Source organism: Hemiscyllium ocellatum, chromosome 10 (genome assembly GCF_020745735.1).
Source record: "Hemiscyllium ocellatum isolate sHemOce1 chromosome 10, sHemOce1.pat.X.cur, whole genome shotgun sequence".
In the NCBI taxonomy this organism is placed as follows: Eukaryota; Metazoa; Chordata; class Chondrichthyes; order Orectolobiformes; family Hemiscylliidae; genus Hemiscyllium; species Hemiscyllium ocellatum.
In genome coordinates this window covers 87411331-87436973 of record NC_083410.1, presented here as the reverse complement: position 1 = coordinate 87436973, position 25643 = coordinate 87411331, and the positions used below count along the sequence as shown (strand labels likewise).

Here is a 25643-nt window from a genome sequence, read left to right as displayed (position 1 = left end):
ACTGAGCAGGATTAACTGGAAGACTAGAACAAATTTTTTTTTAAAAAAACAGGAAGCTGGATGTGAGGATGTATAAAGCTAACTGTGGGAGTCAGTGAATTTGTCGTGATTATCAGAGGCCAGTTTATCCCCAGAAATGGAATCAGAATTATCAAGGAAAGCAAAAGAGGATTCAGAGATAGACCAGGTGAAGGAGAGTGTGAGGTGGAAATGAGGGAAAATTGATAAAACTTTTCAATTCACTTAAGTACCTTTGATAGTGAAACTTTGACTGAAGAATGGTCTCACATGATAAAATACAGGAGGTATGCCAGCACCTGTGGAGAGCTGTCGACTACATGGAATTTAATGGTTGGACTGACTCTAAACCTCTTTTGTAGAGATATTCAACTGTTAACACGTTCCTACCTGATATACAACAGTAAAGTTCATTTTAAAAAGTTGCACATATGCAGCAACAAAAAAGTTCTTCTTTAAAAACTTTAACACGTACAATACCCTGGCTTTTTGCTACAAAGGATTAACAAAAATTCTGACCCAAAACATTGACGATCCTGTTCCTCCAATGCTGTCTGACCTGCAATGCTTTTCCAGCTGCACGTTTTAGCGACATTAATAAAAGTGGTCATTCGGCTTGTCACCAATTTTCATTCTGATAAAATTATAAAGCAACTGTGGAAAAACTAAATGTTCTAAGTAACCAATCACAAACAACAAGGTATTTTCACACAAAAAGAAGTTTCCACTCCAATATTTCTGAATCCTACTTTGGGAGAAACCTCCATACTTGTGCACAAATAGCAAATTAGGCTCAAGAATCTAGTTTTACACAATAGGAATCAAATCCATTAACCCAAATTCTGACAGCCTTTCTTGGGATTTCATGAAAAATATTTCTTTAAACCTGGGGATTTAAAGTCAATTAATTTCCACACAAGTAATTTTATTGCCACTTCAGGTTAAGTGGGATCAAGCTCACTTTAGTATATAAACATTACCAAGAGCTATAAGAGAAAAATATGTATATGGTGTACTAGGGGGGAAAAAAAACTGACAAACCCATAAGTTAATTTTTTAAGCAACCATCTAACCAATATAGTTCATAGTACTAAATACGCAAGTAATTACTGTCCACTCAGTTTCATAGACATTGCTGTAAGTGGAATTGGACGGTCTTGAAATAATAAAAGACTTCTGATGAAAAAAATCCATTTGTCCAATGTTATGCATCCACAAAAAGATGGTGACCAAATGTTCTTACAAACCTTTTAAAGTAGTTAAAAGTAAACCTCAATAATTTGCTTTTAAACTTCTACACATAACTTAAGTTTCAATCCCACCAACTAAAAACCTACAAAAAAATGTTGGTTACTGAATTATGTAAATCAACAATGCAGCTCCAAGATAACTGATCAGTGTCACAAAGTACAGCACATTTAACAGCTCTCAGGTGCCTCATTTGACATAGTTTCTTAGCTATGTCAAAAAATAAATTGTTCACAGAACTTAAATGCTTTATTTTCCTTCACCATTGCAAGCAGCTTTTATCTTGTGAAAAAAATTCATTTTTGCAACAAAATGAACATACAAAATTTTGAAATAGAAAGTGGAAGATAATCTGCAGAAAGATGGATGAATGAAGGTGTCATTTCCACATTGTAATCCATATTTAAATTGATTGATCCTAAAAGCAAACAATGCTCAAAGTTTGACAGAAACACAATTTTCTTTCAACTCCCACTACAAACATTGCAATGAAGGACTAGTGAAATTTCTATAAATCCCAAAGTGAACATGACCTTTTTCCATGCAGTTTTGTCATATCCAGAGATAGCAATTTGAGATTACATTATGCTGGCGGTGAGGATGGAAGTATTTAAGATCCACTAAAATTTTCATAAGTTTACCAGATCACCAGATTTAGTCTTAATAGTTGTAATAAAAAGAAATAAACGATCTGCAGTTCAGCACAAAGTACAATTTTTTATAAATTAAAATTTTAAAGTACGAGCATTAAGTAGAACTCAGTGGCAACAAGATTGTTTCTACCAAGGAGATCTATTAACATTAAGTGCTTTTCATTCACATCTTCTACCAAGACAAAAGTTTTAGCTGCCCAGTGTACCACCAACACAATACGATTTAAAGGGATTCTGCCCGAAATGTCGATTATACTGCTCCTCAGATGCTGCCTGAACAACTGTGCTTTTCCAGCACCATTCTAATAGAGACTCTGGTTTCCAGCATCTGCGGGTCATTGTTTTTACCTAATAAGATTTAAAAGCCAGTACTGAACTCCAAAATGCCTGTCCTTTAATGCAGTAAACATCAAATGTCAAAAGCCTTTTACTTTTCAGTTTTACTTCCCCAATATCCTTCAAAAAGTAATCTTTCATGCACGAGATTGCACCCATAGATGCTGATAAGTCACTCATACCACAGATCAGAAAAACTGAAAAGTTTCACATTATTTTTCCAAAGGCTGACAAATACCATACTGCAGGATTGACTTGAGCAACCTGTGTTTTACTTGCAATGACGAACAGTACTTCATCTCATGGCACAGTTCTATATCTACGGTCAGCTCCTTGTATATCAAGTCTTTTACATTTGGATGTTGCTCCTTGAGAATGTGTATAGGGTATGAGCAGGTAGAGAAAGAGTTAATTTATGAGTTTTGTGAAACAAGAGGTTCAGCTAAGCATGACTTAGATCTGATAAGAATTTGCAGTTAACAATGGGGTGCTGGAGGCAAGGGTAATAGATTAATAAAGTGGAAAAGTGTTCATTATGTAAAAGCATTTATTAATACTGGCAGCATTCAGTATGTAAGGTCAGTTAACAAGACGAAAAATATTCATTATGCAAAACCAGTTATTCATTGCATAACAGCAGATGACTTAATCTTTACTATTGACACTCCAATTGTAATGCTCACCCAATCAATATGCATGTTATCATATCTGGATGCCTCCTCCTTGTAAGTGACAATATAATTAAGAAACTGCTGTTCCAGAGAAGACTGAGAACTCATGTCTCTGTGCACATTAGCGATCGTTCTCTTTCCCTCCAGGGCCGGAATAAAGGTGAAGGAGATAAAACTATACTGTGTCAGAGCATTTTGCTTTGACTGAGGGGGAAACAGGATGACACTAACTGGAAACATTCACATCTATGAGATAGTTTTCTTGTGGGGAAAAAAACCTTACAATTCAAAGCTGCACTTTCAAGACAACTCCATGAAATCTGAACATTAAGACATCTAAAGTTTAAATGAATCCAACACAAATGAAAAGGGTTATGAACCTTAAATGGTACAGCATTCAAGAAAGAGGTTTTTTAAAAAAAGCACTAATGTAATTTTGCCAACTCATCACTTGCTTCCCACCGAGCAATCAAGCAACTTTATTCCAATTACATCACTGTTACGAATCAAAAAGGTCAGCCCCAGTAATATAGTGAACCACCTTGTTTCAGACTGCAAATCTCCACTTTCATCAAATCACTCATTCTTACCATTACTGAACATAACATCTGCCTTATGACCTCAAATCTATAGGCAACAGGTAGAATGCACAATTGTTATAAAGATGAGAGTGAACTGTACCTTTGAGAGAGTTAAAAGCTAACAGAACTACCTGACAGCACCAAGTGTTCTGAACAAAGGTTGCCTGGAAACAAAACGGATTCAGATTAGGCCAAATTATACCCCCGAAAATACCAAACTCCAATCAAATTTGATTTTACTATCATGACAATCTTAAAAGCCGATGCTTTCGGGGTACAAGACCAGGGAAAATTGAACAGTTGTGAGGAGAACGGCCAAGCCACCAACATCTGCAGACTGCCCAGAGAATAGCTCTCTTATAAAAGGTACCTTTATTGATCAGTAACCTGCGAAATAGAAATCCCTAAGAAAAAGGAGATGGAGGAAAATATAAAGAGAAGATTCGACATCTGACTAGTTTTGAAAATTTGAATATTTTTGGTAAATCTTAATAGAGGGCTTTATCGGACCAGTTTTATAGAAGGGAGAGTAAATGATAGGTTAGAGGAAGGAGTTGTGAATAGTTGTTAATTATTCTGTTAACTTTATTTCTTAAAGCATGTTAATTTTTACTTTAAATAAATAGTTCTTGGCCTCTCAAGTTTTCACAAATTACTGCACGAAATAAATCTTTTCTGTGTTGTGATTTACATTAAGCAAGAGGGTTTGCCCAATGTTGTTATAACACAACGCAAATGACTCAATTGCCCACTGCATTTGAAGTGATCAAACATGATTAGTCAGACATTAACCAAGTCAAAAAGTTAGCCTTTCACTAATCTTCAGGAGGGTAGTGTCAATTGAATGCTGTAAACTGTCCAATATTTTGACCCTGCCCCACCAAGACAATCTTACCCCCATTCGTCTGCACTCTTTCAACAGGCCCCAAAATATGAAGTCTGTCTACCCTTTGACCACTTTCAAAAGAGTTTTCATTTAGTGTACCAACTGCTCTTGATGTGCTCCACATTGGGGAGACAGGACACCAACTTGCGAAACGTTTCAGAGAACATCCCTGGGATACACAAACGCCCTGTGACCAACCACATGAATTCCCTTCTCTCACTCCACCAAGGACATGCAAGTTCTGGGCCACCTCCACCACCAATGCCTAACCAGCCTTTGCCTGGAAGAAGAACCTTGGGACTCTCCAACCACACACATGGCATCAATGTTGATTTCACCAGTTTCTTCATCTGTCCTCCCCCTTCAACTCATCCCAGAGTTGGGATGAGATTCAATCCTCCAACTCGGCACTGCCCCTTGAACTATCCCACCTGTCAATCTTCCTTCCCACATATCTGTTCCACCCTCTGACTTATTACCATCACCTCCCCACCTACTGCCTTCAACATACTTTCCCCCTCCCCCCACAGCCCTATTCTCACCCCACCCTCCATTTATGTCTCAGCTCCCTTCCACTACGTTCCCAATGAAGGGAATATGACCAAAACGTCATCAGTCCTGCTCCTCTGATGCTGCCTGACCTCGTGTGCTTTTCCAGCACCACACTTTTCAACTCTAGTTATGGTGCTGTACCCAATAAAGAAAGCTCTGATTTAAGACAGCCCCATTTAGTGCAATTTCACATTAAATGTTAAGTTATTGGGAGCTGAAAGCTTACATGTTGCAAACTTTTTGTTCTAATATTTGTTCTGATAACGCAATTGACAATCTCTTCCATGCTGACATGCTACCCACTGCTAATCTGCTGGCTTGCAGGCTCACATGCAACACCAAGCAACCCCCAAACACCAGTTCCAAGATTGTTCATTTACCAGCATACTACATCCCCTCCAGTGGTTAGTTTGTCAATTGCAGGCTACTGGTGGAACAATGCAAGGCAACTGCAGAACTCAATATGGCCATCATTCTCCACATGGAGAAGATTTAGCTGCTCACCTACACTGTGTTTTGTGGTTGTTCGGACAATCTAGAGCTGAAGCCCCACAGCCTTGGCTACCCCAAAGTAAAAGTCCAGTGAACCCCTCCACAATCAACACCCTGTTACCTTAGAGGAGGAGAAGAAAATTAAGGCCTCACAGCCAACCAAGAGGAGCAGCCCCAATGAACAATAGCTTGAGTGGACACCAAAAGCAGAAGCAAGAAACACCAGACAGACAATGGCCATAGTATGACCAGTAACAAGCAATGGTCTCAGACAAAAGCCAGTGGTATATCTTAGTCTTTGGGAAAATGCTGAACCCACCGCTACCCTAGCATATTGCAAATTGTTTCTTAATTTAACTTATTTTTCTAACCAACCTGTCCAGCGATTTTACTATACACTGCTGGAGCAGGAGAGGCTAGAAACTGGATGTCCCGTCCAAGGGTAGAGACATTACCACTGTGCCAGAGGACTTCTAATAATATGGAACTCTTCACAAATTTGCATGTCATCCTTGTGCATGGGGCCATGTTAATCTCCTCTGTACCATTCCAGTTTTAGTATAATGCTGCCAAAGCAAGTTCAACATCCTCACTTACAAATCTAAAGCACTGCATTTCAACTTGTGGGGTACTGGCACAGACTTTCTTCTGCTAAAGACAGGGAACTTAGCAATTCTTCACTTAAGAGGTTTCACAAATTGTGGTGTATTTGTGAAAATTGCACCTTTAAGCACTTCCTACACGTAGCAATAGCCACCTTAGAAGGAAACACTTGGTTTCACACTGACATATGCCCTACTCAGTCTGTGGCGCAATTATGCCACTGTTATCCAATTCATTACTAAAGCAATCTATGCTGTGCATCTTCAATACTACAAATTTAAACAAGACCAAATCTGTAGCCACTTTGTTAATTACTATCTTTAAAAAAGTATATTAAATGCAAGTAGAACAGAGATTTTCAAAACATTCCCAAGAAAATTATATTCACAAAATCCTACCAATCCGTAAGTGTTGAATCTTTTAAAAATTAATGTTAACATTTTCTGGAAAGTAGGCTACCAGCTAAGTTCGTGAATCAGCAACATCAAGAATTCCTTAAACATTTTGGTATTGAGTAACATACCTACTGACTGTCCTTGAGTAGACTTCTTCCTCAAAGCAATGGACTTGTGGGGTCCAAAGGGTCTATTTCCATGTTGTATAACGCTCTAAACATTTGTCAGTAGCTGTCCTTTGATTTGAGGACAAAGTCTATTCAAGGACACACATTACTACCACATGACTATCACTAAACAGGCCCATTCTGTACCAGGTCATCTTTGGCCATGTGGGACAGGATGTTACAGGGGTGCAAGATCCAGAATGTGTCTCCTTATCATCCTTCTCTGCTGCAACTGTACCTCATTATTGAGCTATGTGGACACAAAGCTTGATGGACAAGCCATCATTTTAAACTATTGGTAGGAAGCTCCTTACACTGATTAATGTAAATGAAGCACTGCTTGAAGTGTTTTCGAAAAGCTCTTTGCTGCCTCTGCCCCCACAACATTTCAGCACTCCAAAATTAATATCTGGTAGGGAAGCCATTTAAAAGCTTCACCGTCCACTGTAATTCATATTGAATAAATTGTACTGAAAAGGTTGCAGAGCTAGTATTTCCAGGTCAGGAGCATAGAATATTTTTCTTGCCCCTGGATGAGCATTGTACCAGTAACACACAAGACGCTCGAGACCACAGAAAATAAACAGGTCCACTTCGTCAGCTCCCTTCCACTAATGGAAATATTGATCCCCCTCTACTAGTATTGCTGGTAGCAGTGCATACCGTCAACTCAGAGCAATTTCCAAAGCCATGACCATCACCCACAAAGCAGACACATAGAAACACCACAATTTGCAAGGTCCCAATGTCATAAAATAACCATTCTTTCATTGTTGATAGATCAAAAAAAGAATTTAACTCCTTTTTGAACAGCACTGTGTGGGTAACTACATGGCAGACTAACAGCTCAAGGGCAGCTCACCATCACCTTCTCAACAGCAATTGGGAATAAACAACTTGGAAGGAAGGATGAATTGCCAAAGAAACCTCATCAATTAATCTTCAACTATAAATTCAGTGATACTTAAAAGTAGTATGGCTGCTTCTGTGGTAGTATAGCAGGAAAAATAAAATTAGCTGCTTTCTAATTTCAAAGATTGTTTCATTGCACTGATCGGAAAAGCATTCCTAGGCTACAGCAATAAACAGAAGTTACTCCTGGACAGCACCTATGAAAGAATTCTAATAATTATGAGATGCTCATAATGTTGCCCATAAATACAGTAGTTCACTCATACAATACCAGGGACACATACTAATACTTAGAGAATGGTCAGAATTGCCATTATAATCAACTGAAAATAGTTCGAAAGATCTCCTTCTGGAAATGAAGAAACTCAGAATAAAGCCCAGAACATTATCCTACCTTGATTTAAAAAAGTATTGTCTTTTGCAACAAGTAAGCATGGATAACTAGATTGTTATGTGGATCTGATTAGCTCATAAAATAGCTTGTAAATATATTAAAGACCTAGTTGGTGAGGTAGATAGTGAGCTCAAAGTAGGACCCTGACAATGGCAGCAAGGAGGAAGCTGGCAGAGAGGTGAGCAGAGGACCTGGCTTCAGTTGCTATATTGGCAAGGTAAGTCCAGTGGCAAAAGATGCTGCCTGAGGAGCAATAACTTCAATACTGGTCGAGTCCAGTGTGGCGGCAGCAAAGCAGTGGCAGGAGTGTTACGAACAGTCAACAATATAGAATCCATAAAATCCCTAGTGTGGAAGCAGGCCATTCTGCTCATCAAGTCTGCATGGACCCTTTGAAGAGCATCCCATCCAGACCCATCCCTACTCCTGTATTCCCAATGGCTAACCCCACCTAGCCTGCACACTGGTCAGTTAGAGTCAGATGTATAGCATATCCCTCCAAACCCTTCCTATTCATATACCCATCCAAATGCCACTTAAATGTTGCAATTGTCACCAGCCTCCACCACTTCCTCTGGCAGCTCATTACATATATGTACCACCCTTTGTGTGAAAACATTGCCCCTTAGCTCTCTTTTATATCCTTCCCTTCTCACCCCAAACCTATGCTTTCTAATTCTGGACTCCCCGATCCCCAAAAGGGAAAAGACTTCGCCTATTTACCCTATCCATGTCCCTCAATTTTGTAAACCTCTAAAAGGTCACCCCCAACCTCCGATACTCCAGGGAAAACAGCCCCAACCTCTTCCTATAGCTCAAATCCTCCAACCCTGGCAACATCTCTGTAAGTCTTTTCTGAACCCTTTCAAGTTTCACAGCATCTTTCTGATAGGAAGGCGACCAGAACTGCACACAATATTCCAACAGTGGCCTAACCAATGTCCTGTACAGTCGCAACATGACCTCCCATACCTGTATTCAATACTCTGACCAATAAAGGAAAGCATACCAAATGCCTTTTTCACTATCCTATCTACCTGCGACTCCACTTTCATGGAGCTCTGAACCTGCACTCCAAGGTCTCTTTGTTCAGCAACACTCCCTAGGACCTTACCATTAAGTGCACAAGTCCTGGTAAGATTTGCTTTCCCAAAATGCAGCACCTCACATTTATCTGAATTAAGCTCCATCTGCCACTTCTCAGCCCATTGGCCCATCTGGTCAACATCCTGTTGTAATCTGAGGTAACCTTCTTCGCTGTCCCACTACACCTCCAATTTTGGTGTCATCTGCAAACTTGCTAACTGTACCTCTTATGCTCGCATCCAAATCATTTATGTAAAATGACAAAGTAGAGGACCCAGCACCAATCCTTGTGGCACTCCAGTCTGAAAAACAACCCTCCGCCACCACTGTCTTCTACCTTTGAGCCAGTTCTGTATCCAAATGGCTAGTTCTCCCTGCATTCCGTGAAGTCTAACCTTGCTAATCAGTCTCCCATGGGGAACCTTGGCGAATGCCTTTTTTTAAACTATTCAAAATGGCACCAGATCAGAGCGACTGTGGAAGTTCTTTACGGTGATTTTACTGTTGGATGCATTTTTAGTGAAATTACAATAAAACATTCAAATTTCATTGTGACAATAAAATCATTCTTCAAATTTCATGTCAGAGATTCAATCAAAAAGCTATCCCACAAAGCTGACTTACACCTATAGATATGAGTATCTATAAATCACCAATATTATCAATACCAAATAACAAAGGCTTTTGATGATAAAAATTCTCAAGCATTTACAGCATATGGGGGGGGGGGTAACCATCAGGGGCAGCAATAAACATTATCAGCAACAGCACTGCAAAATGTTGCACAATTGGTTAATTACACATTTTGGGTTGATACTTTTCTTAATTCAATTCTCCATGATTCAACAATCGCGCAAGCATTAAAATGCAGAAAATTATTCCAACAGCACTAATGGAGTGTAGGTACCATGTCAAACAAAATCACATCAGAAATCACAAGAAAGTCCCCGGTTTTGATCAATAGTGTAAGATTACAAACTCGAGATAATAGATGTGAAGGAGTTCGGGCTGTTTGTAAGAAATGTCAGGATCTGAGACCAACATGCAAAATTAACAAAACTAAAAACAGAAACGTGCACGGTGATACTCAAATCTTAAATTCAGAAAGCCCCGAATGGTTTTCTGCTTTTTTTTCTTAAAAACCGAAAATTGAAAAGAAACAATAAATGTTCAGGCTTTGACTTCATTCAATGAGCTCCGAATCAGGAGACAAATCCACCCACTTCGCTCCAAAGCAATAGTAGAGTACCTGGTCTTGACATAGCAGGATGTATCTGGTAGAATCAATTCACTCTCCACTTCTCCCCTCCCCCTAGTAAAAATGTTCTTGTTTCTCTTGGCATTGGATTTGCGTGCTGTTACATAACCATCCCCCCCAACGAAGTGTGCAACCAAATTCCTAGAGGGAGGAGACTGGAGGGGTACGAGCCACATGCAGATGGAAGAACCCTCCGTCAACGGAAGACACAGCCACAAATGAGCAATCCTCAGTCATGGGTGGAGGGGAAGGAAGTTAGAATATAGTTAAATAATCGGTCGAATTAACGTTATTCTAACATACTACAGCGCCCGATATTTCTTAACACATGGGCTGAGAGCTCAGCCCTCTCCACGCTTTGTATAACCCACCCCCAAGCTCACTCAAAAGCAGCTGACACTTCACAACATCGCGGGATGGAATGGTCGACTTTTCTGTCCTACAAGCCGTCAATGACGAGGGGACGCGGCGACTGCAAAGATACTCTGCTCCGATTCATTTTGCTCAACTCTGGTCTGTCCCCATCTCTCTCCTCCCTCAACATCGGATGAAAATGCAAAGTGCCCAACTTACACGCCAGTCCGTAGGTGAAAAGGAGCGTTAAACCACTGCCCCCCCCCCCCCCCCCCCGTGAAGGAAAACGCTCCAGCAACGCTGGGGCCAGTCCTCCTGACATATGCGGCTTTCCGTAGTTAGTGTGTTTTTTTAAACCTGGGAATGTAAACGGGTTTTCATTTGATTTCATTGACTTCATTTGATCCTGAATCCCGACCTTAGCACCCAGTGCGGGCCTACACAAACCCCAAGGATTGCAGGACCATTTGCGTCTGTCCAAAATCTTCATTTAATAAGCTAGAAGCGCGCTTCCCATCCACACCATCCCCATAACGATCTCCTTTTCCCCCCTCAAACTCACCGGCTGTCTGTCCCGGTGATCTCCGGAACCCAACCCGCATCTCCTCAGATTTCTCTGCCGCTTTCAACGGCATCTCCTTTTTCTCTACCCTCGCCCCCCACCCCCCCCCCAGCGACCTAGGCCCAGAAACGTCGCCTCACGGCCGCATGCGTAAAGGGAGAAGGGGAAGTCGGTGGAGAGAACAGTCAGAACACCGCGTCGTAACCGCCACCTCCTCACTGCGCCTGTGCGACAGCGTAGATCCAGGGACTGAACCCTCCTCTCTCACTCTCCACCCCCCCCCAAAAAAAAACTTTCCCTTCGCGCGTGCGGGTTCCTGACCGCGCGACGCTGTTCAAATCTTGCCGGAGGTAGGGCAGCTAACGAACTTTTTTCAGCCGGACGCAACGGTCGAAAATGTGACCGGATTCCTCCCATAAGCCAACGGCGACACAACACAGTTAAAATGTAGAAGTTATACTCCGCGGACAGGGTTGTTACCTTCGCTGATACTGTCGTCTTCAACGTTGTCATCGCCGCCACCACGGCGACAAATCGCTGACCCCCTCCATTCGCCGCCTGCCGCCATCTTTGACAGTTTAAATCAGGAATGTAACTGACGTCAAAAGCCTGGCAGTGGTTCTTATCAGTGCGGTTCCGCTAGGGGGGAACTTCGGACTGTGGCTCCGCGCGGTCCTAATGCCCCTCGACAACACAGACCTTTGAAGCTCTGTTCCGAAACCAATTCGAAAAAGGCAACTCAAAACTCACGTCGAACAGGGAGCTGCTGAATGCTGGAAATCTGCAACAAAAACAGAAATCAACAGGTTTGGCAGTATCTGTGGAAAGAGAAACACAGCCTTCTTCAGAACCACTAATAAATGTGTGAATTGATCAAGTTGTTTCAGAATACTTAGATGCCATTAAAATAGGTCAACTTTTCAGATCAAAAATCCTTTAACATCTAAATGAATGGCCGAAATTGCAATGCTTTATTAAACGCAAAACTTAAATATTCAAAATTTACTCTGGCTCAACAGACGTTAATATCAGCATTTATATTTACGCGACAAGTTTAGATTGCGCACTATTTGTTATAATACACGGTCCATGGGAGCAAATGGGTTCAAAATTGAAACGCACCTAAAGTGCATTTTGGGCTATTGCGAAACAATAGTGTGTTTATCAGTGAAACATTTTGGATGCCAGAGTAGAAGCTCGAAGTGATCAGCAGATTGGGCACTATCTATGATCAGACAAAAGTGTTATAAATTCAGGCCAAGGAACTTTAGAAAAAAAATTGAATTGGAACAAGATTTAAACAAGTACACAATCAGGGAAGTCTTAGGACTTCTCTGGAAAGTTCCCTACTGTTGCAAAAGCTATCCCAAAATATATAAAATCCAATTAAACCACCAAAATGACAAATTTTCCTTACTGATTGCTATTTGGACAAAGGCAATTCATTTCAGGTTAAGTCAGTAACAGAAAAATAATTATTTACTGATACACACTTCAACAAAAAAGAAGAGAAAGTAAAGATTTCTACAATGACTTAAACTATACCTCTTCAAAAGCCCTGAATTACACACTCACTCATTCACAAAACACAGAAAAGTTAAATGGTTTAACACTAATACTGTGAATGGAGAAATAACATACATAGAGTCAATAGGGTCCCCCTATTTTTCAGCATGTTTAGGACAAATATAAATTAGGAGTTGGACTCAAGTTTTCAGCTCAGAATACGTGTTTAAGATTAAATTTGTTTTCTAAGTCACTTCACAAGATAAAGCAGGTGGTATAGAAATGTTACCAAGATGTGCCCGGGCTAAGCAGAATGCCCATGGCAGATGGTGAACACCAACACTGGCAGTTCACATCTTACGTTCAACATACAAGCTGACTACTAATTTGTGGGATAATTTTTCAAAAGTTGCAAACAATCTACATTTTGCAAACCATGGTAGTTAAAGAAATAGAGGGTAAGCAAGGTGCTAATGAGAGTATTGAGAAACTTGTGTTCCTTCAATCACGGGCTCACTTTTTTTCCCAGCTTTGCTTCTGGTAGGTTCACTAGTGAATTCATCCACCACCCGTATACTTTGAGCATTAGTATACTTAATATCAAAGAGAATTGAACCAAGTGTGCAATCATGGATCCTTAGCAAAACTGGGAATGGGGGGAGTGGGTGGAAATCTCCACTGGTTGGAGTCGCACCTAACACAAAGGTAGATAGTTGTGTTGGAGATCAATCATTTTGGTTCCAAGGCTTTGCTGTAGGTATTCCTCAGGTTAGTTTGCTAGGCGTAGTCATCTACAGTCATTTCACCTATGATTTTCCTTTCATCATAAGTTCAAAAGTGAGAACATTCACTGAAGATTGGACGATATTCAGTATCATTTTCAACACCTCAGATACTGAAGCAATCTCTGTCCATATTGTCCAGCAATATTCAGACCTGCACTGACAACCAGCAAGTAACATCCAGGCCACACAAATGTCAGATAATGACCATCTTTAACAAGAGAGAATCAAACTACCTTCCATTAATACTTGGCAGATTATTTTTGCTGAATTCCTCACTATCAATTTCTTGAAGGTTACCATTGATCAGAAACTAAATTGGACCAGATATATAAATACTGTAGCCAAAAGAGCAGATTAGAGAATGTGAATTATGGAAAAAGTCATTTCCAGCAGTCTTGGTAGTATAAATTAAATATTCTGTAGTGTCACAAAGGATAACGAAAGACCCAGTGGTTGAGGCCTTTAAAAATTGTTCAGATATAGGGTGTAGGCATCAGTAGAGCATAGGAATTAAGGTACAAAGAACAAGGATGAAGGTGCATGTTATACAGCCCGTGATAGGACTGGTGTAGTAATAACATATGTATGTGCCACTTTACACAAAGGACATAGTCATTATCGCTAAAGAGATGAGAAAATAAATGCTGAAGCACATCCAAGCAAGCCATCCAGGAATTGAGTCTAGTCTAAAGAAGGCAAGAGGGGTGCTCTAATGCCAAACTTAAGTAATAATAATAAGAATCACAATAGCTAGCGCAATGCTCATAACAAATGCTAAGCTAACTAAAGAACTGCTTAGATTGTACAAAATAAAAGAAAAACCATGAATGATGCTTTGAGTAGACTTCAACAGCACAGGAAATGAGTATCTTGTCACCATTTGATACTATCCTGACAACTGGGAATTGGACCAGCTACAGTCAACAACCAATGGGATTGCAAACTGTTTGAAAACCCACTTTAATTGGTATGAATCACATTGTGACAAAGTGACAATGGCACTCAGTTCATAAGTGAAGAATTCAGGTGCATCATAAGGAATTGTGAAATTCAGTACCATACACTTTTCTCAATCAAATAAGAAAGGCTGAGATAGCAGTGAAAACTGCCAAACAACTCATAACAAAAATCAAGCCAATCCAGCGCATCCCAGTTCAATTTTAGAGTGATTAAATTTACCCAGTGAATGCATAGAAAGCAGTCCAATCTAATATAAATGTCATACTACATCCAAATAGTCTTCCAACTTGGAAAATAAAATTGCTGAATTGAAAAGTAGTACAGGAGGGAGTGACAAAATCAACGTGAAGTGACAGAAAGCCATATTTCATTTTGCTAATACTGCCAAAGCTAAGCATTAAAAAGCCAGACAAAGTTCAAACATTCACCATTCTCAACAAGAGCAGTTGTCACCTCAATCATACATGCTAAATATGAACTACCATGTATTTTGTTTCAATCACAGACCTATGTGCAAATGTCCATTCACTGCAGGCAGTTATTGGGAAATCATGTCCCACTAACTTGATTGAGTTTTTTGAAGAAGTATCAAAGAGAATTGATGAAGGCAGACTAGTGAACATGATCTATGTGGACTTTAGTAAGGCATTTGACAAGGTTCCTCATGGTAGACTGGTTAGCAAGGTTAGATCACATGGAATACAGGAAGAACAAGGATACAGAATTTGGATACAGAACCAGCTTCAAGGTAGATAACACAGAGTGGTAGTGGTGGAGGATTGCTTTTTAGATTGGAGGCCTATGACCAGTGGTGTGCCACAAGGATTAGTGCTGGGTCCAGTACTTCTCATCATTTATATAAATGATTTGGATGTGAAGATGGGAGATATAGTTAATAAGTTTACAGATGACACCAAAATTGGAGATGTAGTGGACAGCAAAGAAGGTTACATCAGAGTACAACAGAATCTTGACCAAATGGGCCAAAGGACCGAAGACTGTCAGACAGAGTTCAATTTAGATAATTGTGACTTGCTGCATTTTGTAAAGGCACAGTGGCACAATGGTTAGCACTGCTGCCTCACAGCGCCTGAGACCCGGGTTCAATTCCCGACTGAGGCGTCAGACGGTATCGAGTTTGCACGTTCTCCCCGTATCTGCGTGGGTTTCCTCCGGGTGCTCCGGTTTCCTCCCACAGTCTAAAGATGTGCGGGTCAGGTGAATTGGCCATGCTAAATTGCCCGTAGTGTTAGGTAAGGGGTAAATGTAGGGGTATGGATGGGTTGCGCTTCAGAGGGTCGGTGTGGACTTGTTGGGCCAAAGGGCCTGTTTCCACACTGTAAGTAATCTAATCAAATCAGGGTAGGACTTATACACTTAATGGTATGGTCCTGGGGACTGTTGCTGAACAAAGAGATCTTGGACTGCAGGTTCATAGTCACTTGAAAGTAAAGTCTCAAGTAGATAGGATAATGAAGAAGGCATTAGTATGCTTTCCTGTGTTGGTCAGAGTATTGAGTAAAGGAGTTGGGAGATTATGTTGTGGTTGCACAAGACATTGCTGAGGCCACTTTTGGAATATTGTGTGCAAACCTGGTCTCCCTCCTAGAGGAACGATGTTGTGAAACTTGAAAGGATTCAGAAAAGATTTACAAGGACGTTGCCAGGATTGGAGGTTTTGAACTAATGGAGAGGCTGAATTGGCTGGGGCTGTTTTCCCTGGAGCATCAGAGGCTGAGGGATGACCTTACAGAGGTTTATGAAATCATGAGGGGAATGGATAGGGTAAATAGACAAGACCTTTCCCTGGTTTGGACTGTCCAGAACTAAGTTTAGGGGAGAGAGGGGAAAGATATAAAAGAGATCTAAGGGGCAACCTTTTCATGCAAAGGATGGTGTGTGTGTCTGCAAAGAGCTGCCAGAGGATGTGGTGGAGGCTGGCGCAATTCATTCAAAAGGCATCTAGATGGGTACAAAAATCAGAAGGGTTTAGCAGGATATAGGCCAAGTGTTGGCAAATAGGATGAGATTGATTTAGGTGTCTGGTTAGCTTGGATGAGTTGGGCCAAAGGGTCTGTTTCCGTGCTGTACATTTCTATATCTTTATGACTCCATGTGATTTTATTATCTGCACCAAGTAGAGAAAGACCATATGTGCCAAAGGTCCAGTATTCCCCACAATGGAAATGAATCAACAATAATGTTTACCATGGTAATAACACTCACCATGCTGTGCATGTTTCACAAAGGATCATCCAGGAATGAGCAGATGCCAGACAAACAGCCAACAACAACGCACACCATTAGAAAACCTGCATGATATAAAAAATTATACATGCAATGCATGTGTAGAAACTGAAGCAACAGTTTTGTTAATAAATGATCATTCACTTTGTTGACCATGTACCATGGATAACTTGTAAGTGCAGATGATGATGCATGCAATTTTTGTTTGCTTTTCTGACTAAAAAAGTGATGATTAGAGAAGTGCTTTTGATCAAACTGTACTGGCTGATTTATCATAGTCGTATGACTTCGACTTGTGCTGTAACCTTAGTCCCTTTCACATCCGTCAGACATTTACCTGCACCTCTACCAATGTCATCTATTGTATACGTTGCACCCGGTGTGGACTCCTCTACATCGGGGAGACAGGACGCCTTCTTGCAGATTGCTTCAGAGAACATCTCTGGGACACCCACACCCCATGGCTAAACACTTCAACTCCCCCTCCCATTCAGTCAAGAACATGCAAATGCTGGGCCTCCTCCACCACCAAACCGTTACCACCCAATGCCTGGAGGAGGCCTCATATTCCGTCTTGGGACCCTACAACCACACAGGATAAATGTGGATTTCAACAGCTTCCTCATTTCCCCTCCACCCACATTTTCCCAGTCCCAAGCCTCCAAATCGGCACCGCCCTCTGGACCTGTTCATCAATGCCCCCGCCTCCCCCCAAAGACCTATCACTTTCTCCCTCACCTTCATCCACCTATCACTTTCTCAGCTACCTTTCCCCAAACCCCACCCCTCCCATTTATCTCTCAGCCCCAACCCACAAGCCTCATTCCTGATGAAGGGCTTAGTCCCAAAACGTCGATAATCCTGGTCCTTTGATGCTGCCTAACCTGCTATGCTTTTCCAACACTACACTCTCGACTCTGATTTCCAGCATCTGCAGTCCTGTCTCTTAGTTTGCAGCAACCAATTAAACAAATTCTATGTAAAAAGTGATCATCTGATCAAGGATGTGAGAGAACATGTAGTAGCAGCCCAGAAAAACATCAAAGTGCAAGTAGATGCTTTTGCTCAACTAGAATCTACAACACTACAAGAGCTACGAAATAATCTAGAAACAGTACTTGAAGTTGAACTCCCTATTAGTGGTATATAATTAGTATATAACAGTGTACTAAAAACTTAGGAGTCAAAAGTAACAAAGTAAATAGGTGCTGGGATTAATTAGTTAATTGTATTATATGTGGGGTCTGATAACACATTGATCATGTCCCTACCTCTGAACCAGAAAGTCCAGGTTCAAATCCCACCTGTCCTAGATGTGTGTCACAGCATATCTGACCAGGTTAATTAAAATAGTTATTAAGATGTATATAATGAAGAGCCAGCCAGAAGGAGGGGAAGAGTGTATGTGAATGGAGAAACAAGCTCGGTTTGAAGAAATTAAGACTCTTTTCTGAAGTATTGTGCATGTTTCACAAATGGGCTCAGGGATTCTTTAACATTGGTAGCATGGAATGGTCTTCTAAAAGTGAAACTGGGAAACTAAGATTTACTTTCAAATAGAAGATTCAATTCAATTCAATTCAAATCGAATTATAGTCAATTTGTTTTGAGGTGGCAGCAAATGGAGAGTCTTTGAAAAAAGAAGACTGGTATTACATTTCAGTATATGGTTTCCTACCACTATTTTGTGAAGTGGAATCTTGTAACTAATGGAGAATAAAGTCAACGCATGAGTTACATCTCTAACAAAGAAAGCACAACTGGCCCTTTCTTTCTCACTTCCTGTCAGCAGTAAGATCAACTGCAAAGTATTTCAGAAGTAGAAACTGAACAGTTAAATAATGAAAAAGATTTGGCATTTCCCTTACATTTATTGGAAAAGCATAGAATAGAAGACTCTATAATTTAAAAGGTTAGATGGGAATGTAGAATTCAAAACACAATGGCACAAGGGATTGAATGGTCAATTCTTGCTCCTATTTCATATGTTCATCTGTGTTACCTCACCTTTTCAAGGCTAAAGGCTCCCTCCAATGAGTCTTGGTTGGATTTTGACAGACTTAGAAAGCTGGATGATGTTTCCAAGAAAACTACATCTTGGAGTTTAATCACATATATATGAGGTTGCAACAATTTCATGTAAAAATCCCTATATCTGTAATTGCCTTCAAATTATCGGATTGTGCCAGGAATTTAAAGTGGTGGAATGGAGTATCTGAACCCAGGGCTCGTCTACTCCATCTGCTTTTGATTTATTTTCTTTTTTTCTCTCTTCTCTTTTTGTTTTCTCTTCCATTTTATTTTATGTACCTCTTGTGAAGAGCTCAGTTGCAGTGGCAGCATCAGCAGCAAGTAGACCCAGCAGCATAGACTTGAGTGGGCCCAACAATGAGGACTTGAGAAAGCCCAGCAGCATGGATTGAAGTGGGCCCAACAGCACAGTTTCAAGTGAGCCCAGCAGCACAGACTCATAGTGGCAGTGTCAGAGATTAATTTGGTGGCCTCTGACATCCGAGCAGCAACTCATGGCTGCTGTTGCAGAGGTGAGTTTGGGTTCACAGCAGCATCTTCTTTCAGTGCAAATCCATGGACATGGCGGCAGAGGTGCGTTTGGGCGTATTATGAGATCTGGTGGCATCAGCAGCAGCCACATCAGATTCATGACAGTGGCGGAATTGGCACCCATTAGCATCGGTGGCATCTGCTTTGGCCAAGTCCAATGAGGACTCAGTGGCGAGAGCGTTGTTGGAGGCGGGATGGCACCAGAAGGGTCAACCTTTGTTCCAGTGACAGTGGCACAACAACAAGGGGAGTCATGCCAGGTCACCAGGCCCATGGGCTGTAACGCAGCATTTAACAAGAAAGACTGTAAAGTTTGACACTTTATTTCTTCATTTTTCTGCCTTTATATTCTATGTTTTGGTTTATTTTTCTGTGTTTTAACATGGCACCTGAGAGTGTCAACACTAGACAACACTTTTCACTGTCTTTTCTAACAAGATACACTTGACAGTAAATAAATCAAATATTAGACATGGATAGCCTTTTTGTGCCAATGGGATTTAGGTTCAAAGACAGATATATGCTTCTAGATCTGAATGTCTAAAACAATTTTCAAGCAAGTATTAATTTCTAGTGACTTTTATGGTAAAAAGTGGCTAATTAGCAGTAACAGCACAAATGGACAATGTAACGATAGTAGCATTGACACGTTTGAATATGAGGCCCAAATTGTCATGTAAAGAAAGACTGAAGATGAAAACTCTTCAGTTAGCTGTAATAGGCAGCTGAAATTCAACAATTATGGAAGAGGCATGAACACCAAAAAAACAAGATGGAGGTAATAGAGGCTTCGGATGTGACACAAAATATCATTGTGAGTGGAATAACAGGGATTTCACCATGATATATACAACAGAAAGTCTGGAAGGAGAGGAAGACAATAATATCCAATCAGAAAGAATTGTATTGATCACCAGAACCTTCAGTCATAGTGTCAAAGAAATGTACAGCAGGAAAACAGACCCTTCGATCCATGCTGACCAGATAGCCTAAATTAATCTAGTCCCATTTGCCAGTATTTGGCCCATATCTCTCTAAACCCTCCCTATTCATATACCCATCCAGATGCTTTTTAAATGATGCAATAGTACCAGCCTCCACTACTTCCTCTGGCAGCTCATTCCATATCTGCACAACCTTCTGCATGAAAAGGTTGCCTGTTAGGTACCTTTTATATATTTCCCCTCTCACCCTAAACTTATGCCCTCTAGTTCAGTATTCGCCCATCCCAAGGAAAAGACTTTCTCTATTTATCTATTCATGCCCCTCATGACTTTATAAACCTCTATTAGGTCATCCCTCATCTGCCGGCGCACCAGGGAAAACAGCCCTAGCCTATTCAGCCTCTCCATATAGCTCAAATCCTCCAAACCTGGCAACATCCTTGTAAATCTTTTCTGAACCCTTTCAAGTTTCACAACATCCTTCCAATTGGAGGAGACCAGAATTGCACACAATATTTTAAAAGTGGCCTAACCAATACCCTGTAAAGCTGCAACATGACCTCCCAACTGCTATACTTAATACTCTGACCAGTAAAGGAAAGCTTACCAAATGCCTTCTTCACTATCCTATCTACCTGTGACTCTACTTTCAAGGAACTATGAACCTGCACATCAAGGTCTCTTTGTTCAGCAACACTCCCTAACATTACCATTAAGTGTATAAGTCCTACTTTTCCAAAATGGAGCACCTCACATTTATCTAAATTCAACTCCATCTGCCACCCCTCAGCCCATTAGCCCATTTGATCAAGATCCTATTGTACTCTGAGGCAACCTTCTTTGCTGTCCACTACCTTCCAATTTTGGTGTCATCTGTAAACGTACTACAATACCTCCTATCTTCACATCCAAACCATTTATACAAATGTCCAGTTAACGAGTATCAAATTGAGTAACAGATTTGTTCAATTGTACAGTTCTCGATAATGAGTGTAACTCCAAAGAGTTGAAGTGTTACATAGATTCTTGGGAGACTGAAACAAGGTCAAAGAATATGAGAATTAGTGGACTTGAAATATTAATGCTGTTTTTGCTTCACAGATGCTGCCAACCTGCTGAGTTTTTCCAGTAATTTACATTTTTGCTTGTTTCAAAGAATATGATATTCTACTAATTTAGTGTCAGTGATGACCATACATTGAAATCATTGAAAAGAATAGTAATACTGTGCAAGACAACATTGGTAAATCACATCAAAAGTACCGACAAAGTGTCTGATGATATACCTTTACTTTTAATTGACCACTTACTTAAAAAGCACCAAATTAAGTTGGATATGGAGCACAATAAAGTGATTTGTCTTTGGGAGATCTGTAGATTTGCAATTCACACAGTTAGGACTTTATTGCAATCCATTGGAAGGCCTTCCATTTTTAAGCAGATCATTAGGGTATTATAAATGGCATTGGGGATGAGGATTTAGAGGGAAAGAAGCCGATTATTTCAAAACCACACTGAAAGATTTTACATCCATCATGTCACAAATTGAAAATTCTCTGAAAGGATGCAAACGTACTCAATGAGGAATGTGGTAAACTTAGAGGATATTCACAAAAACTGTAATAGTTTTAAAAAGTATAGGAGAATAGTAAGTCTTCCACTGGAAAGAAATTCTAATTAAACTGTAACAATAGACCTTGAGGAATAAAGGTTCATCTTTTATATTTTGTGGTGATAGTGAACAAGTTTAGTCTAGTGGTAATTTATAGAAAAGATTAAATGTTAATTATTGATAACATATTAGAGAAATGGGTGGGGATCATCAGCTACATGCCAATGAAGGAAAACTTTCCAATGAATATTTCAGGAGTATTTGTGAAAATTAGAATGTTATAGCAATGCACATGACAACAGAAAGTCTCGTTAGTAATGAGATTTGAGAAAGAAATTATGCTATGATTAACAAAATGCTGGCCAATAATCTTAATTGACCTATCAAACTGTAAATTGACAACTACTTTAATACAGCCAATACATGCAAAACAAAATCAGATATCTGGGGTCTGTAGTGCCCATCAGTTAGTTGTTGGAAGGAATCCTAAAATATTCTCCATCATGTGGGATTACCCCCAACCCCAGACTTTGGAAAGGGCTACAATTCCATGCATGCTAACAATATAGTATTTATTAAGGTGGACTTTTCAGAAAGATCAGGAGCAACATTTTCACGCAGAAGGTGGTGCATGTATGGAATGAGCTGCCAGAGAAAGTGGTGGAGGCTGGTACAATTGCAACATTTAAAAGGCATCTGGATGAGTATTTGAATAGGAAGGGATATGGGGCCAAATGCTGGCAAATCCAACTAGGTTAGATTGGAATATCTGGTTGGCATGGACGGGTTGGACTGAGGGTCTGTTTCCATGTTGTACATCTCTGTGACTCTAATTCCTCCTCTCTGGATATTGGACCCTTAAAACATAATCGTAACAGCTGTATAAAAGTCCTTGATAGTGTGGCAGATAAAGCTGTGTCCAGATATTCCAAAAAGGGCTGCCATATCTTATAAAAATTCTCAGTTTTGTGGTGTACCATACTAGTGAGAAAATCCAAGGGGATATGCTCCATAACAATCTTCCACCAACCCGACAGGCCCAGGGGTGTTTTCAGATACCCAACCCAGCAAGATATTCTTTCTTGCACTTAAAGTGAGGATTTTGAAAGTTTTTTTTTCTTATTCGCATCTGCAGGGAGCACACTAGGCAGGCCAAGAAGAAGAGAGATCGGGTCCTTCTCCACCCTTGCACCCAGAATCTTCTCCATTGCACCCACCATAGCATTCCAGTATGTTTGAAGCCTACCACAAGACCAGATGAGAGCGCCAGTACAGACCTTGCCCCTGGGAAAAAAAGCATTTAAATCCTGTGGACATAGCAAACTCTAAGAGGGAAGACTAAAAAGAATGGACAAGAAAGGTAGAGGCACTGATGGTACAACTATAATCTTGCAACATAGAAACTAAGTTATTAAAGTAATTATGATTTTTGAGAAGATTTGTAGCTCAGGTTGAGGTTCAGGTTGTAAGTTTGCTCGCTGAGCTGGTAGGTTTGTCCTTAGACATTTCGTCACCATGCTAGGTGACATCATCAATGAACCTCCGTTGAAGTGTTGGTGTTCTGTCCAACTTTCTGTTTATGGGTCTCAGTCTGTTATGGTGAGTGATATCATTTCCAGTTCTATTCCAGGTTGGTAAATGGGGTCCAAATCAATGTATTTATTGATGGAGTTCCAGTTTGAATGCCAGGCCTCTAGGAATTCCTGTGCATGTCTCTGTTTAGCCTGTCCAAGGATGAATGTGTTGTCCCAGTGGAAGTGGTGTCCTTCTTCGTCTGTGTGGAAGGATACTCATGATAGCTGGTCATGTCTTTTGGTGGCTGGTTGGTGTTTGTGTATCCTAGTGGCTAGTTTTCTGCCTGTCTGTCTGATGTAATGTTTGTTGCAGTCCTTGCAGGCTATTTTGTAAATGACATTTGTGGGCGACATGGTGGCACAGTGGTTAGCACTGCTGTCTCACAGCGCCTGAGACCCGGGTTCAACTCCCGACTCAGGTGACTGACTGTGTGGAGTTTGCACGTTCTCCCTGTGTCTACGTGGGTTTCCTCCGGGTACTCCGGTTTCCTCCCACAGTCCAAAGATGTGCGGGTCAGGTGAATTGGCCATGCTAAATTGCCCGTAGTGTTAGGTAAGGGGTAAATGTAGGGGTATGGGTGGGTTGCGCTTCGGCGGGTCGGTGTGGACTTGTTGGGCCGAAGGGCCTGTTTCCACACTGTAAGTAATCTAATCTAATCTAAACATCCATTTTGCTGGTTGTTGGTACAGGGTCCTTGAGGTTCATCAGCAGCTGTTTCAGTGTGTTGGTAGGTTTGTGGGCTACCATGATGCCAAGGAGTCGGAGTAGTCTGGTAGTCATTTCAGAGATGTTTTTGATGTATGGGATGTGGCGAGAGTCTCTGGGTGTGTTGTATATCTTTTTGGGTTTGTTGTTTAAGGATTCGCATACTATGTTTATCGGGTACTCATTGTTATTGAATACTCTGTATAAGTATTTTTCTTCTGCTTCTCGCAGTTCCTGGGTGCTGCAATATGTTGTGGAAGTATAAATAATTTCCTGCAGCTCCGTTTGTGGGTGTTGAGATGATTGTTCCTGTCATTGAATATCTGTGTTGCTTTCCCGTAGATGCAGGTCTGCACTTCTCCATTGACTGTTTGTTCCATGTAGGAAGGGGAGCCTGTTGTTGTTCTCTTCTTCGTTGATGAAATTTATGTCAGTAAATATGTGGTTAATGATATTGTAGGTTTCTTCTAATTCTACAAACACACTGAAATAGCTACTGATGAACCTAAAGGACTCTGTACCAACAACCAGCAAAATGAATGTCATTTACAAAATACCCTGCAAGGACTGCAACAAACACTACATCAGACAGGGAGACGGGAAGCTAGCCACCAGGATACACGAGCACCAACTAGCCACCAAAAGACATGACCAACTATCACTAGTATCCTTACATATGGTCTTCGAATGGGACAACACATCCATCCTAGGACAGGCTAAACAGAGACACGCACAGGAACTCCTAGAGGCTAGAAACTGGATATCCATCAATAAACACATCGATTTAGAGCCCATTTACCAATCTTTGAAAAAAAGAACTGGAAATGATATCACCCACCCTAATAGACCAAGTCACATAATAGAAAGTGGGACAGAACACCAGCGCTTCACTGGAGGCTCACTGATGATGTCACCTAGCATGGTGACAAAACATCTGAAAACAAGTACAACCTGTTAGAGTACATTCCATATAGCGTACATTCTTACTGGCACTGATTGCACGCTGATGGAGTCTGAACAAATGATGAAGACCAATGATGTGCCTATGTATGTAAGACCTTTGGAACAGCAGCTGTGAAATACACAGACTAAGAGTATACCAAGTGATGATGAAGATCAGAGTAAGGCCATTTGTCACAAAGATCAATCATCCAGGAGGACCGAGTGAGTCATCATAGTAGGAAGGGCAGGAAGCGACACTAGGAAATACAAAAGGTGACTGAATTTGCAAGACAAGGGGCAGAATATCAGATCGAATGATTAAAAGGAGGAGATAAAAATTTTGGAAAGTCAAGAAACATAATGTCAGATCAGACGTTGAGCTTCATGCTGATCTTGGTTCAAGGAAAAGATCAAGAACCTCTGAAAGGAAGTCTGGTGGCAGGTTGAGATGTAATAGTTCAGGCAGAAACAAGGATCCTGGTAGGGGATGTGGTTAAACAAGAGCAAGAGTCAAAGAACAGGTGAGGAACACTGCAAGCAGTAAGATCCTCATGATAGAGAAACTCTAGTGGCTGACAAAGCTAGATAGGAAAGGGTAAAAGGCAATAAAATGAAAAAAAACTTGGAAGATGGAAAG

General features: G+C 40.7%; 1 protein-coding gene and 1 non-coding gene across 4 annotated transcripts in view; both read right to left on the bottom strand.

The window, feature by feature from the left end:
• atl2 (atlastin GTPase 2) overlaps positions 1-11747 on the bottom strand; it is a 102866-nt gene extending 91119 nt beyond the window's left edge. For 2 of the 3 annotated variants that reach the window (XM_060831710.1, XM_060831712.1), the window contains exon 1: positions 11649-11747. In XM_060831710.1, the coding sequence (XP_060687693.1) occupies positions 11649-11736 (88 nt within the window). In that variant the 5' untranslated portion in view covers positions 11737-11747. Of the gene's footprint in view, positions 1-11168; positions 11305-11648 lie in introns of those variants that run through there. The other variant, XM_060831711.1, reaches the window with a different exon arrangement.
• LOC132819948 (U6 spliceosomal RNA) lies at positions 5913-6023 on the bottom strand. Its single transcript, XR_009645161.1, has one exon. It is a non-coding gene; the product is annotated as a U6 spliceosomal RNA (small nuclear RNA).
• Positions 11748-25643: the final 13896 nt, after the last annotated feature.